Raw genomic sequence first — 15,041 nt, forward strand, 5'->3', positions numbered from 1 at the left:
GATTTTGTCAGATCCCTTGTAATCCAAGCTGTCTGCGTTGGTGGCCGGTGTCTGCTGCTGGTGACAGCTGACAGTGGCTGTGTGGGCAGGCACGCGAGGTCTGGCCCTGGCTCCTCCCTGACCCTGAGCTGAATAGGGTGGAGATATTGAGCAATGGCCCCTGTCTGTCACTTTCCCAAGAGGGTCATGGTGCTGGGGTTCTGAGCCATGGGTTCCTGTCATAGTGAAGCCCAATCTTTCCAGGGGATTAGCTGTGGCATCATATGGATATTGGTGGTGTGTGTGTGTGTGTGTGTGTGTGTGTGTGTGTATTTGCTAGTCACCTATACACATGGAGAAGGGACAGTGTCCTGGTGTGGTCGTTACCCAGTCTTTTTTGGTGAGCATGTGGATGTCTGTCTGTGTGCATGTCTGTGTTGTATGAATGTCCGCTGTGGGCTTGACTCTATCTCTGCATGTGTGTAGGAATTGGGGGCATCTTTGGTGTTTACATGATCACAGGTGCCCTCTGCCCCTGTTGCTTCTTCCCAGGGTCCCTGTTTCCCCTTGCTTTCCTCCATTTCAGCTCTCCTAGGTGCTCGCACTTCACCCCACTCTCTGTCCCCTTGCCTGCTGCCCCCAAAGCATGGACAGCTTCCTGCCTAGACCCCAAGATACGACCCATCCTCCAGCCCCTGCCTTTCCCTGATCAGCACACAGCACCTTATGGGTGTTCTTGTTCCTGGTGTTGGCCCTGGTCTCTACTGGCTTTAGTGACTCAGTTCCCTTTCCTGTCACTGCACAAGTGAGTTGTCCCCCAGCACGTCCCTTGAGAGCACAGCCCCACAGCTGTGCTCCTTCTCAAGCAGACCCTGGGCTTCCCACTCACTCATGTAACCTTGGAAACCCCTTGGCTTTCCCGAGGTGGCTGTATGTCTGTCTCCCTTCCTCCCTCTGTCCTGCATCTTTCTCTTCACCCATCTCCTTCCTCCCCCCTTCCGTACTGAAGGGCCCCTCACATACTGATAACACCCCAAGCCCTTGCATGCTTTTAAGCTCTTTCATTTTTTTCTTAGTGTTTGCATGGTGCGTGCATGCACGGACACATGGGCATGTGGATGCATGTGTGCATGCATGGACACATGGGTAGTGGATGCAGAGATGCATGTCTGTGGAGGCCAGTGGTCAAAGCCACGTGTCTTCCTCTATGGCTTGCCACCTCGTTTTTGAGGTCGGGTCTCAGTGAACCTGGAGCTCCACGTTCCTGCTAGACTGACTGGCCAGTGAGCCCGTGGGGCACACCTGTCCCTGACCCCCAGTGCTGGGGTCTCAGATGCCCACCACCGTGCCTGGCTTTTACATGGTGCTGGGGATCTGAACTCAGTTCTTGTGCTGGTGCCCCAAGCTCTTTACCCCCGGCCATCTCCCCAGTTCCCCAACTTAAAAAAAGTTCCACGTTTTCATGCGTATGAGTGTTTTGCCTGCATGTATTTGCATCACATACGTGCAATGCCTGCAGATGTCAGAAGAGGGGGTCGGATCCTCAGGAACTGGCGTTACAGACAGTTGTGAGTGAACCGTGGATGCTGGGAACTGAATTCGGGTCCTCTGCATGAGCAACAAGTGCTCTTTTTTTTTTCTTATGGTTATGTTTTTTTTTTTTTATTGAAAGAAAAAAAAAGAAATTCCCGCCTCCTCCCAGCCTCCCATTTCCCTCCCCCTCCTCCCACTCTTCTCCTCCTCCCCCCACTCCTCTCCCCCTCCCTCTCCAGTCCGAAGAGCAGTCAGGGTTCCCTGCCCTGTGGAAAGCCCAAGGTCCTCCCTGCTCCATCCAGGTCTAGGAAGGTGAACATCCATACTGGCTAGGCTCCCACAAAGCCAGAACATGAAGTAGGATCAAAACCCAGTGCCACTGTCTTTGGCTTCTCATCAGCCCTCATTGTCCGCCATGTTCAAAGAGTCCGGTTTTATCCCATGCTTTTTCAGTCACAGTCCAGCTGGCCTTGGTGAGCTCCCAATAGATCAGCCCCACTGTCTCAGTGGGTGGGTGCACCCCTCGTGGTCCCGACTTCCTTGCTCATGTTCTCCCTCCTTCTGCTCTTCATTGGGACCTTGGGAGCTCAGTCCGATGCTCCAGTGTGGGTGCAACAAGTGCTCTTAACTGCTGAGCCATCTCTCCAGCTTCTTCCCCAGTTTTTTTCTTTTCTTTCTTTTCTTTCTTTCTTTCTTTTTTCTTTTTTTGGTTTTTCAAGACAGGGTTTCTCTGTAGCTTTGGAGCCTGTCCTGGAACTAGCTCTTGTAGACCAGGTTGGCCTCGAACTCACAGAGATCCTTCTGCCTTTGCCTCCCATTGCTGGGATTAAAGACGTGCACCACCACTGCCCGGCCAATTTTTAAATTTGCATAATTTTACTATTTTTCCTTTCTCTCTTGAGACAGGGTCTTGTTTGCATGTCACAATCCTCCTGCCTCAGCCTCCCCAGTGCTAGGATTATAGGTGTGCTGGCAGCTGTTTTCAATCGAGTGATTTCATGGTATTTGGCACATTTAGTTCCAAACCTTTTCACCACCCATGCACACATGAGCAGCCACGCCCATTGCTCCTTCTGTGCTCACCACTGGTCCACATTCTCTCTGCATTTTCCTCCCTGGTTCCTATTGGTGGAACCACACACCCGTACAGTGTGACTTGTGTGTCATTGCTCCCACTTAGCTCAATGTTCTTGAGTGTCACCTGCACTGTGGCATGTGTCAGTATGTCCTCCTCGTGGGTGCTAATACCCCATTGCATGCAATACCTACTGCATGCTGCGTTTTGTTTGAAGAAATTTGGGGATTGCCCACTTGAGCCTATTAGACTCAGAGTCTGAGTAAGCTGGTATGGTTCCTCCATCCTGATCTTAAGTTCATTCAAGAACACGGGGATCAGCAACCCCTTAACACCCTCCCCTCCATTGCGTGGCCACCAGGAGGTGCTTGGAAACAGCATGAATTCTTTCCTTGGGTGCAGGATAAATTTCTTTCTTATATCATGTAATCATGTGGACTTTCCCTGGGGTGTCCCCAAGAACACACATGGAAGACGGTGACTTCACTGCATCTCCCAAGTCACTTACTCAGTGCTCTTGCTGTGGGCCCGGAGTCCTTCTCCCACATCTTCCTCTAGCTGTCCGGGAACTTGCTACGTAAACCAGACTGACCTGAAATTTAAAGATCCACCTGCCTCTGCCTCTGCCTTTGCCCTCCTGAATGCTGGGAATAAAGGCATGCGCCACCACACCCATCCATAACTTCTCTTTCTTGATTGTTTATCTCTGGTGTTCAATTCCTAGGAATAAAGAGTCAGTAATGTGCCTGCCTTGCTTATGTGAGGATCTGTGTTCAGATCCCCAATATCCTCGCAAAATCCAGGACCTATGGTGCAGGTATAATCCCAGTACTGAGGGGCGGGGGGGCGGGGGGCAGACAGGTAGATCCCTAGAGCTTGCTGGATAGCCAACCAGTCCAGTCAGGCTGGTGAGACCCAGGTTCAGGGAGAGATCCTGCCTCAAAATAAATAATAAATAAGGTGGAGAGTGATTGAGAAAGACACTGGGCATTGGCCTCTAGCCAATGCCCACCACTCATGCACACAAACACACACACATAAACAAGTCAGCCTTCCACGGCACCTCCCTTTGTGAGACCAGCAGGTGCCGCTTTTATGGAATGGGTGCCCTAGTAAATTGTCTAAAGGAGGTGACGTGTGGCACTCTTCTTTCAGCTGGCTTTCCTGGAAAAGTGTTGCAATCTAGAGTAGTCTAAAAAGCAAATTTTCGAACATGCTATAAAAGAGTCAGCATGTTTCCAAAGCTGCCCAGAAACAAGATCACGTGCTCCGGTGTGACAAGGGTGACAGAGACTTGATTCCTTTGGAAAGGGACCTAAGCAGCCAGACTGCCCAAGATCAGCGGCCCGGGATGCTGCCCCTCCAGAAGCCCGGTCATGGATGCATGGGTGCGTGTCTGGGTCCTGCAGGTTGGCAGCCATGACTCCTCTGTGCTGCGGCTTCTCCAGATGGCCACATCTGGATGTCCATGCATATGCCCACTGAGGTCTCTTCAGCCCCTCTATCCCGGGCCCTGTCTGCACCCTGAGCACGGGACACACTTTCCTTCCTTGTTTTCCTCCCTCCCTATTGGACTCTCGGTCACACCTACCTGGTCCTGTGCCTCTTACCTCTGTCCCTACAGAGAGACTGTCATTTTTGTCACTTGGCAGCATCAGCTCTGGACAGTCCATTGAACATGCTGGTCTCTTGGCCTAGGAAGGCTATCTGAGCTCCAGCCTGCATTTTCTCTCCTTTCAGGATCCTGCCTTCTATGCCTCAGTTTCTCCATCTGCAAAATGGAGCTGGCTCCTAAATCGGTTATGAGAATCTGGTGGTGTGAGCTGCAAAAGTGTGTAATGCCAAGCCTGGCCCATGGAAAAAAATCTAGAAACCTACCTAGTTTTGAGGGGCTAGGGAACCCAAATATTTTAGTCAAGGATCTGAATTTCAAAATAGGTGTTCCAAAGGCCGGAGAGGTAGATCAGTTAGAAGACTCCTTACCTACCATGCATGAAGCCCTGGATTCAAGCACCACACCTTGTAGGTCTTTGTAGTGTCAGGCACTAGTGGAGGAGGTGGGGTCACATGCTCAGGATCAGCTACATAATGGCTCAAGGCCAGCCTGGGATCCCTGAGAGCCCGTCTCAAAAAGTGAGCAGTGTATTCTACAAGCAATGTGGTGTACAGCTGAATTCCTACCTTGTCACTTTTGGACATGGTGGTTCGTTTGGAGGGACACAGCCTTGTGGGGGTCCTGGACCTTCTGTAGCCATTGGGCTTCTCGCTGCAGGTTTGACCTGGGCTCGTATAGGTGGTAAGGTCATCCTGGGGTAACCAGCCAGTGGACGGCTGGGCAACCTCTGCTCGGTTACCAGCTTGTCGGTACGCCTGTTGTCACTGTCCCCAGGTTCCCCTCAGTCTGGGTTTCCCTGACGCGGGTCTGGTCACAGGAGCTGTAGTGATGGTGGCTGGTGTGTCAGAGAGAGGCACAGAGCTGGAGGAACTCTTGTCTTTCCTTCCCCTCTTCTGAATAAGGCTTCAGACCCCTGGGGGTCGGTTACTCATTTGGGGAGGCAGAGAGCACACCTGTCGGCAGGCCAGGGCCCAGGAAGACTCTGTGGTAACTGGAGAACAAGGGATCCCGGGGGCCCCATGACCTCTCTGACCCGCTTGTCCCCGCCACTGGGGCTTACGTAACAATGCCTTTCTCAACCGCCCCAAAGCCACCCAGTGACATAAGCCAATGTGTGCCTTCGTCTGCCCCACGAAGTGCCAGGTACATGTTTACCAAGTTCCCACTGAGGGCCAGGCTCAGCCCTTGAGTGACACTAACTAGATTAAGAAGTGGCCTGCATTGCCACGGCAGGTACAGCCCTCATAGTTTCGGGCTTACACAAGTCTGTGTGTTTCCTTCATTCAGGGTTACACGGTCATGGCCACTCTCCGGTTCTAGAATAATCCAGCCATTCCTCTCCAGGTTCTGCTGGTGGTCATTCCCCATCTCTGGGTTCCCACACTCCTGCTGCCCTCCCTGACCTTATGTGTGAGCATCATCTTCATCGCACAGTGTCAGTGGCCTTTCCTATTGGTGTGCTTCCTTGGACAGAAGCTTCTTCAGGCGTGTCCATGTTGTGGCACACGTCAGCACTTCACCTGTCTTTGTGACTTGATATTGCATTGTGTTGTTTATCTGTACTTTGTTTATCCATTTCCTCTGGCCATCGGGCTTATGCTTTCGGAGGAATGCAAACAACCTCTCCTCTGATTCCTGCAGGTTTGTGTGTGGGCATGTATTTTCTGGTTTTGCTTCTTATTAGAACAAGTGTTTTTGGCCTGAGGTGGTAGTGCACACCTGTAATCTTAGTGCTTAGAAGGCTAAAGCAGAAAGATTGCCATGAGTTTGAGGCCAATCTTGACTATATAGTGAATTGCAGACTAGCCTATGGTACATTTTGGATGTGTTTTGGGGTGTGAGTTTAGGAGGAGTGTGTAGTAGGAGACCACTAGTTAGTTCTTAGCAGCTCAGCCCGGAAATAACCACACAGAAACTGTATTAATCAGATCACTGCTTGGCCCATTAGCTCTAGCTTCTTATTGGCTAACTCTTACACCTTAATTTAGCCCATCTCTATTAATCTGTGTATCTCCACAAGGCTGTGGCTTATCAGGTAAAGTTCCAATGTCTGTGTCCAGCGGGGCTACATGGCTTCTCTCCAACTCCTCCTTCTTTCTCCCAGCATTCAGTTTAGTCCTCCCCGCCCCCAGCTCTACTCTACCCTAGCAACAGGCCAAGGCAGTTCCTTTATTCACCAATGGTATTCACAGCATACAGAAGGGAATCCCACATCAGGAGTGGACTTGCTGGGCTAATTCTTTGTTTTCTAGGCAGTGTCTTGCCTTCCTGCCAGCATTGTACAAGGGTTCTAGTGTCCCTGTATTGTCACCAATGTTTGCTACTGTCTGTCTCCGATTCAGCCCATAATGGTGTGATACAGCGGCGGCTCTGTACCTCTCTGTATCTCCTGATTTTGAGCAACCTTTCAGACACTTCTAGGACAGTTTTTCTTCAGTAGGAAATGTCTGATCAAATCCTTTGTCAAGGGTGTGTGTGTGCATGTGCGTGTGTGTGTGCCCAGAAGCTAGAGACAAGCTTGGGTGTCATCCTTAGGAATGCCAGCAACCTCCTTTGAGAAAGGGTCTGTTCTAGCCCGGAGCTCACCAGTCAGACTGGCTAGTGACCCTCTGGGATGCCATTTTTGTCACCCTGCTGCCAGGATCACAGGAATAGGCCACCGTGCCTGGCATTTTTCTGTGGGTTCTGGGGATGGAATTCAGGCCACAATTCATTGGCTGTGCCATCTCCAGCACACTCTTCCCAGTTTCATTACCCCAGCCATCCATCCCCAGGCTCTCCTGAAGCACAGACTGCCGTGCTCTCACCCTATAGCTGAGGCTGACCTTGGTCTCGCTGTGTGCTGAGGCTGATCTTGAACTCACTGTGTAGCTGAGGCTGACCCTTGGTCTCGCTGTGTGCTGAGGCTGATCTTGAACTCACTGTGTAGCTGAGGCTGACCTTGGTCTCGCCGTGTGCTGAGGTTGACTTTGATCTCACTGTGTAGCTGAGGTAGACCCTTGGTCTCACCCTGTAGCTGAGGCTGACCTTGGACTCACTGTGTTCTGAGGTCAACCTTGAGCTCCCCAGGTAGCTGAGGCTGACCTTGAACTCCTGATCCTCCTGCTTCTACCTTTCCAAATGCTCAAATCACAGGCCTGTGCTACCACATCTTTTGCCCATTTTTAATTGGATTGTTCATGCATCTTGTTGTTGAATTGTGTCACTGAGGTTTACAGGGAAGAGAGACCGAGGCCCTGAGAGGGCGTGACTCAGTTGAGAAGGGGCTCATGAGCCATAGGGACTGCAACTTGAATCTGTGTCTACCTCTGACCCAGCAAGTGGGGGTCCACCCACTCTGCCCAATGGAGCAGCCTCCTGTACCCCACCTCAGGCCGTGGCAGGTCCTGGTCATGCATTTAAAGGGGCAGAGCCCTCGCGGCCAGAGGGTGGGTCATAAAGACTGGAAGATAACAGTTTTGAGGAAACAAACCCACCCTCTCTTCCTCTCTGCATCACGAGGACCTAACTGACGTGGCCCAGGAAGAGGGGACAGCCCGGGCCCTGTGGTTGAGGATCCTATTTATACTGGCTGTTGCAAGCCTTTCCTGCTGGCGATAGCGACGTCACTAGGAGCTGACCTCACCAGAATCGCTGACGCATCTTCCCTCACTCTTCGCCTGGCTGGTAGTGAGTCCCCGCCTCTGGGCCTCTGGGCCACTCCTACTGCTCCTGTGTAGCCCCAAGGACCCTCCACTGGTGTCCCCATCCTCTAGTCCTGACTCCTCTTGTAATCTGTTATGGACTGGAGCCTGTTCCTGGAGTCACAATGTAAATCCTAACTCACAGTATCTCAGATGGGACTGTATTTGGAAATGGAGTCCTTCAAGTGGTAAATCAAAACGGGTCATTGGGGGGCTTTGAGTCAGTATGGCTGGATTAGGAAAGAAATTAGAGGCTGGGAGACAGCTCCACCAGTAAAGAGCTTGCTTTGCAAGCATCAGGACCTGAGTTCAAATCCCTGGAATCTTTGTAAAAAGCCAGATGTGGTCATGCAGGCCTGCAACCCCAGCACTGTGTAAGGAATAGAAACAGAAATGCCTGGAGTTTTCAACTGCTAGCCTAGCTCCAGATCGGATGCTGGGTCCCACCTCTAGGGGTAAGACAGGATGTACAGTGTCCTCCTATGGCTTCCGTGTGCACACGCACACTCCCATGTGTCCACACAGCATATACATGCACACACATACATTACACACACACAAACAAACACACACCCTTATATACAAATGTGGAGAGTAACAGAGGAAGACACTTAACTGTGAGCTCTGGCCTCCACAAGCACAGACACAAGTTGTATGTGTACCTGTCCTCGTAAGTACATAGGCATGCATGTACCATGTACAAAGAGGTCAGGACACAGAAAATGCAGAAGCAAATGACTATATAAGACACAGGGAAAACATGCCGGCCACCCACAAGCCACGGAGCAGCCACGTGGTGTGGCATATTCCAACAATCCCAAAACTAGAGAGGCCAAGGCAAGAGGAATGAGAATCTGAGGCCAATCTGGGCTTCAGGGTGAGTCAGAGGCCAGCCTGGGCTACACAGCTGAGAACTGACCTAAATAAATCAACAGCTAAGGAGCTGTCCCTGGGAACGAACCGGCTCCAGTGACGGCTTAACTCAGATGTCTAGCTCTACAGTGGTAGGGAGTACACTTTTTGTTGAGGCTGCTCAGCCTGGGGGACACTCGTCCGTCCGTAGGCTCCTTACCAGAGGCTTCAGTGAGGTGTGCACAGAAAATGAGACTGGACTGAGATGGCCCCTCTGTAAGGAATGTGCACAGACTTTCTTTGCTGTGATTCCCTAGCGACACCGTTGTGTGCACGAAGCCTTTGCCTTCTGCTGGGGACTGCCTACAGGAGGCCGTGTTGAGGTTCCATGCATACACTACGCCATTTTTAAAAGGGTCTGAGGCTTCTGTAGACTTTGGTACCTTTGGGAAGGAGACCCCCAAATCAGTCACTTGTGTGTACCAAGGGTCAGTTGTACCGATGATGACAGTTCCAAGAAAGAATACATACACGCAGACCTTGCCCTGGGTGACAGTTCTGTGCACAGAACACTTAGATTGGACCCCGGGCTAAGAGCATGGGGGGGAATGCTCTTCTTCCCTTCCTTTGCTATTTGTTTTTTTTATTATCGGGTGTAGAAGATCCTTCTGTCTGTGTGTCGCTTTTATTGGTTAATGAATGAAGAAACTGCCTTGGCCTGTTGATAGGGCAGAGCTTAGGTGGGGGGGGGGAACTGGACTGAATGCTGGGAGAAGGAAGGTGGAGAGACACACACACACACACACACACACACACACACACACACGTCATGGAGCTGCCGCTGGAGATAGACGTGTTGAAACTTTGCTGGTAGGCCACAACCTCGCAGTGATAACACAGATTAATAGAAATGGGCTAAATTAAGGTGTAAGAGTTAGCCAATAAGAAGCTAGAATTAATGGGCCAAGCAGTGTTTTAATTAATACAGTTTCTGTGTGATTATTTCGGGTCTAACCTAGCTGGGTGGCCAGGAACCAAACCAACAAGAGGCCTCTCCAACATTTGTTTATTTTTGGTTTATTGGAGACAGGGTTTCTTTGGAGCCTATCCTGGAACTTGCTCTGTAGCCCAGGCTGGCCTTGAACTCATAGAGATCCACCTGCCTCTGCCTCCCGAGTGCTGGGATTAAAGGCATGCATCACCACCGCCCGGCTTCCTTCCTTTTCTTTAGTAATAGGATGCTATGGACATCAAGTGTCCAGGCCAGCACCTAGCATTGGCGGACACTGGCAGCCCCTTTTACTTGATTTAATTGAATTTATTTGTTTGAGACAGAGTCTCCCAGGCTGGCCTGGAATTTGCAGTGAGTGTGTGACTGACTCCCGAGCGTTGGGACCGTATGCCCAGCTGGTGATTTGATTTTGAGATTGGGTCTCCCTGTCTATCCCAGGATGGCCTCTGGTTCACACTCCTGCCTCAGCCTCCTGAGAAGCTGTGATTACAAATGTGTTCCACCAGGCCAGGTTTGGGTGCCCTCTCAACTCTGCAGGGTGGCCTCCAGGGGGGCAACTGCACCTCTCTCTGCCTTTGCTTTCAATGGAGGAGCTAGTGAAGGGTCCATGTGGGAGAAAGGAACGCTGAGGCAAAGGAGGGCCTCTTGCCAACACAACACAACACGTTCTCCAGCCAGACCTGGCTGCTCAGAGCTTCCCTCTGTGTCCCTGCCCCAGTGAGATGAGGCAGCTCCCACAGGGTCTGGGTGCAGGGGCAGAGGAGCTGTTCCAGGATGACATCAGGGATGTGAAACGCAGAAGGAGCCCTGGCCAAAGCCCTTAGGGAACAGCACCCTGGGGTGGGCAGAGGTGAGAAACTCAAAGGGAGAAAATGAAGGCCTCAGGAGGAGGGATCTAGACTGGGCCAGCCTGATGGGGTGCTGTCAAGGGGAGCACCCTGCTGGGCACAGGGAGCGGGTGGGTGGAGACACAGCTGCCTCTGGATGAGGAGTGGGGGTGAAGATGTTTGTTCAATGGATACATGAGGACCAGCAGCAGGGGGTATAGCTGGGGCTGGGCTCTTTCTGCAGGGTCCCTGCAGCCGAAGCAGCTCAGGCCCCCCAGAGTCCCAGTGCCCGCACCCAGCCTCCTCAGGCTACCTCTAGTCCCTGAGGTTACAGCCTGAGGATGCTCATTGTAGCTTGGTAGACATGCTGGGGCTTCCAAGCGTGGCCTGTGGACCTGGGTCAGCCTGGGTCTCAGTTTACCACAATAAAGCAGCTCACCAACTGGGAACCACTGTCTCCAGGGCCATAAATGGTCACGTTCAGCCAGTGCTGAGAAACAGGAGACCCACCCATGATGGATCACTATCTTTCAGAGAAAGTGAAACCTGGTCTCCAACTGCCACCGCAGCAGCCCCCCCCTCCCAGCTTCCCTTCTGAGCTCACGGCTTCCCCATCGCCTCCGCCCCCTCTGTATCCCGTCCCCCGAAAACTAGTACTTGGAATTCGAGTTTTGTCTTTTCCTTTTATGTCCATGTTGGCAGTGGGCCTTGTAAGGTGAACCAAGAAATGCTTTTCTCCTCTTCATTTCACAGGTGAGGCTCAGAGTCATTAAGTGACTTCTCTCACGCCACACAGCATGTCAGAAGGTTTGAGATCTAGTCTCTACTCTATCTTGTCCTGAGTGCCCAAGTCTCCTTAGATGATCCTGTCTACAGAGAGGGGACCTGGGATTGGGAAGGATGTAGGGGACAGCTACTGGGGGAATGGAAATGTGGACTTGGGCTAGAGGATGCTGGTCTAGGATTAGAGGCACAATCTTGGGGCCCGAGTCTGGCTCTGTGCCCAGAGCCTGGTGGTTTCCGCTCACAGATGTCCCGACAGCCAAAGCGAGAGGGTGGGAAGGGCACTCAACGAGGAAGATGTCTAGCTCCTCTTTAGCCCTAAACCTCGGTGTCCTGTGAGGTTGGTGGTTCCTGGGCCAAAGACAGACTGGGCTCCCAGAGGCCTGGCTTTGCAGCTCCTGCTCTGACCCCTGAACTGACTCCCTGAAGATGGCATGGACCCCCGTGCTGCCCGCTCACTCCAAGAAGGCTGGGCCTGCGGTTTACATCATCCTTGGGCGTGGGGCTGACCTCGAAGAACGAATTCGAAGAAAACGGGAGGAGGAGCGGGCTTGTCATGGCGCCCATTGGCCGCCTGTGGAGACTTTGGTTTTTGGGGTCATGTTCCCAGAAGGCCTGCCCTTCCCCCTCCCCCTCCCCACCCACCTCACGAGGTGTTGGCCAATCGCCCTGTCGGGCATAAAGTGGCTGCCAGCCCGCAGGACACCCAGCCGAGCCCTGTCAACCCAGAGCGGCACGGGCCGAATCACCAGCACCCAGCATGCGGATACAGCTTCCACAGAGAACACTGCTCAGTAAGTACTTCCTTCCTTTCTGCCAGCCCAGGGCACAGCTGTGCCACCCGGCGTCTGTGGGCACCTTCTGCCCTTGGGGAGCTGCAGATCTAGCATCAGGTGAAGAAGGATGCTGATGAGAGGGAGAACTAGAAGGCCAGGGGTCCGTTGAGACCCCAGCATCCCTACAGGTGCAGATGAGGTATTCCTGGAAGGCTTCCCGAGGGAGGCGAGATAGACTGTGCTGGGGACCAGAACATGGGGAAAGAGGATAGAGCAGAAAGAAGCTGGAGAAGCCAGGGGCAGATGGGAGAGGAACAGAAAAGGAAGTTGCAGGAGACCTGTGAGGAAGTGGGGCAAGTCCTGGGATGGGGCCTCCTTCTTGCCCTGATTCAATTCCCAGGGTCTAGGGTAGACAGAAACTCAGCAGAGTCTGACGGCCTCAGATCATCACGCTTCATGCACAGCCACACCCCCATGGAGACAAGCAAACAAAGCCGCCAGTATGGGTGAGGGGCTTCCTGCACACTGAGACAGGAAGGCTTACCTGCAGACCAGAACCCCGAAGAACCGGGAGGGTACCCCCAGTGCTTCACGCAGCCTATGGGCACACCCCTACAGGCTCTGGCCCACGTGCACTGGTTACATGCTCACCGTGGGCCCTCCCTGGCAGTGTAGCTACAGACACCTGGGGAAGTTGGGGAGGGGACTTGTGGTTGGCACGCCTGGGCTCCTGACTCTCCCCAACAGCTGGCCCTCCCCAAGGGGCTGGTCGGTTTGTAGGAAGGGAAGGATGGTGTCACAGCCTTCCGGGCCATTGCACCACAGGCCCCTTCCGACCACGTGGCTGCCGGTGCCTGAGGGTGGGGGCCAGCAAGCTGGAACTATGCTAGTCTACCCTCACCCACCTCCACAACCTTCTCGGGGACTCCCAGTATCTCTGGTGTGTGTATGCGTGGGGCTTTTTTGACGGAAGGGCAGGGAGGTCGAGGAGAGTTGTGGGCATGTGTGACCTGAGCAGGACTTTCTCTTGTACCTAATTCACCTTGTAGTAGACCCGGTGTCCCATAGGTGGAGAGTGCCTTCCCTGGCTCTGTGAACAGAGAGCCGCTGCCCTGGGGGGTGGGGTGTGCACCCAGGTCCACTACTTTATTCAGCCAACATGGGATGTTAAGGTCTGTACGGGAGTCAGGGACTTGACCAGTCAGTCTTAGGTCGAGACCAAACCTTGTGTGTGAGGCCAGCCATCTCCTAGTGGACCCAAGGCCAACAGGGATGCTTGTGCAAATGCCCAGCTTCCAGGCTTGGTGATTGCAGCCGCCTCCTCACCCTGTTTGGTCTGTGTGGTGACTCACTGGGAAGGTGGTGGTCTCAGTGAGGGTTCCTGTGCAGACCAGTGCCTGCTCCATGCCCAGCTCTTGCTCTGAGCTGCACAACCAGGCATGAGGGTTGTCCATGCCACCGGCGGGTAACCCATACCCTTCCTGTCTGCCCCAGGTATGACCCTCAGTCTCCTGTTCCTGAACATGGCACGGGCCACACGCGGCTGCTCCAGCTCTTCTGCACAGCTCCTCAGCCAGCTGCTGAATCAGGCGAACATCACGGGGAACACGGAATCACTCATGGAGCCCTATGTAAGCCTCAGCCAGCCCTCAGGGTACCCGAGCCCCAAAGAATCTTAGGAACTAGTGAGAGTGTACACATGGAGGTCCTGTTAGGGACAGGTGGGGGGAACTGTGTTTGCTGGGGACAGTGGAGCTGCCTGGCTCCCAGCTCTGTCCCTCGGTGACCACCTGCTGTCACCTGATGGTTTGGCGCATGTTCTAGGTTCCCAGATATGGGAGAGAGTGAACTAGTCCAGTGCTTCTGCAGCCCCTAACGCACCTAGGGACCCTCACCCCACCCACTGCCCACAGTGACCTCCACGGCCCCAGCAGCCCTCCCGTCCCGTCTCTGCTGCTCAGACTCATCTCTTCTTTTCATACCTTGGCTTTTGTATCTCTTTGCTGGCAAGATCACACAAGATCTAGGGTTTCAAAGGCAGCAAAGGCAGGATCGTCTGTGTGTCTGTGCGGGGGGTTTTGGCATGCAACCCTCACTGTCTTCCTTCTTCAGCTCCTCCTCCAAGGCCTGAACACAACTACCCTGAGAGCTGCCTGCACAGAGCACCCTGTGGCTTTCCCGAGTGAGGACAACCTACGGGCACTGAGCAAGCCTCATTTCCTGAACACTGTCCACGCCACACTGGGCAGAGTCTGGCACCAACTGGGTGCTTTAAGACAGCAATTTCTGAACATTAAGGATTTTCCAGAGCTGAAGAGGGCCAGGGGGAACATTCAAGGCATCAGGAACAATGTCTACTGCTTGGCCCAGCTGCTCCACCACCACCTGGAGATACCTGAGCCCACACAAGCAGGCTCTGGGGCCTTGCAGTCCACTACGACACCAAGCATTTTCCAGGCCAAGATAGACAGCTGCCGCTTCCTGTGGGGCTACCACAGCTTCATGGGCTCAGTAGGGAAGGTCTTCAGGGGGTGGGGAGACGGCTCTAGTCGCAGACGGAGACACAGTCCGCAACGCAGCCTGCTCCAGGGCTGGCGCAAAGGAGCCCGCAGAATCAGACCCTCCAGGAGCAGCCAGAGCTCTAAATCCAGGGTGCAGGTGCCCCGGTAGCCTGAGGATACACTAACGGACACAGCATAGTCTGTGGATATGGGATGTTGCCTCTCAGAGGCTTTCAGGGATGCTCCTGCGTTCAGAGCTTTGAAGAACAGCACTTTAAAGCGTGGCATCGGGTGGCCCCTCCCACCACGACTGGACTGCAAGGGTAGTCAGGTTGTGATGCCCCACTCCAAGCCTCCAATCCGAGTGGGGCAGCTGGGTCAGGCCACGTGGGGTCGGCTTTCCAT

General features: G+C 53.3%; 1 protein-coding gene across 1 annotated transcript; it reads left to right on the forward strand.

Annotated features, from left to right (window-relative positions):
* Positions 1–12,119: 12,119 nt before the first annotated feature.
* On the forward strand, positions 12,120–14,805 carry Osm (oncostatin M). The gene is made up of 3 exons (XM_005366214.1): positions 12,120–12,153; positions 13,630–13,766; positions 14,248–14,805. Exons 1-3 carry the CDS (start codon positions 12,120–12,122, stop codon positions 14,803–14,805), a joined length of 729 nt encoding a protein of 242 aa, XP_005366271.1.
* Positions 14,806–15,041: the final 236 nt, after the last annotated feature.

This window comes from Microtus ochrogaster, unplaced genomic scaffold (genome assembly GCF_000317375.1).
Source record: "Microtus ochrogaster isolate Prairie Vole_2 unplaced genomic scaffold, MicOch1.0 UNK6, whole genome shotgun sequence".
NCBI lineage: Eukaryota > Metazoa > Chordata > Mammalia > Rodentia > Cricetidae > Microtus > Microtus ochrogaster.

What these genes read in the sequence shown, in the direction of transcription:
- Osm (XM_005366214.1), top strand. Translation starts at nt 12,120, where the DNA reads ATGCGGATACAGCTTCCACAGAGAACACTGCTCA. An exon ending in TCCACAGAGAACACTGCTCA is followed by an intron (nt 12,154 to 13,629) that starts GTAAGTACTTCC and finishes TGTCTGCCCCAG; the next exon opens with GTATGACCCTCAGTCTCCTG. An exon ending in AATCACTCATGGAGCCCTAT is followed by an intron (nt 13,767 to 14,247) that starts GTAAGCCTCAGC and finishes TTCCTTCTTCAG; the next exon opens with CTCCTCCTCCAAGGCCTGAA.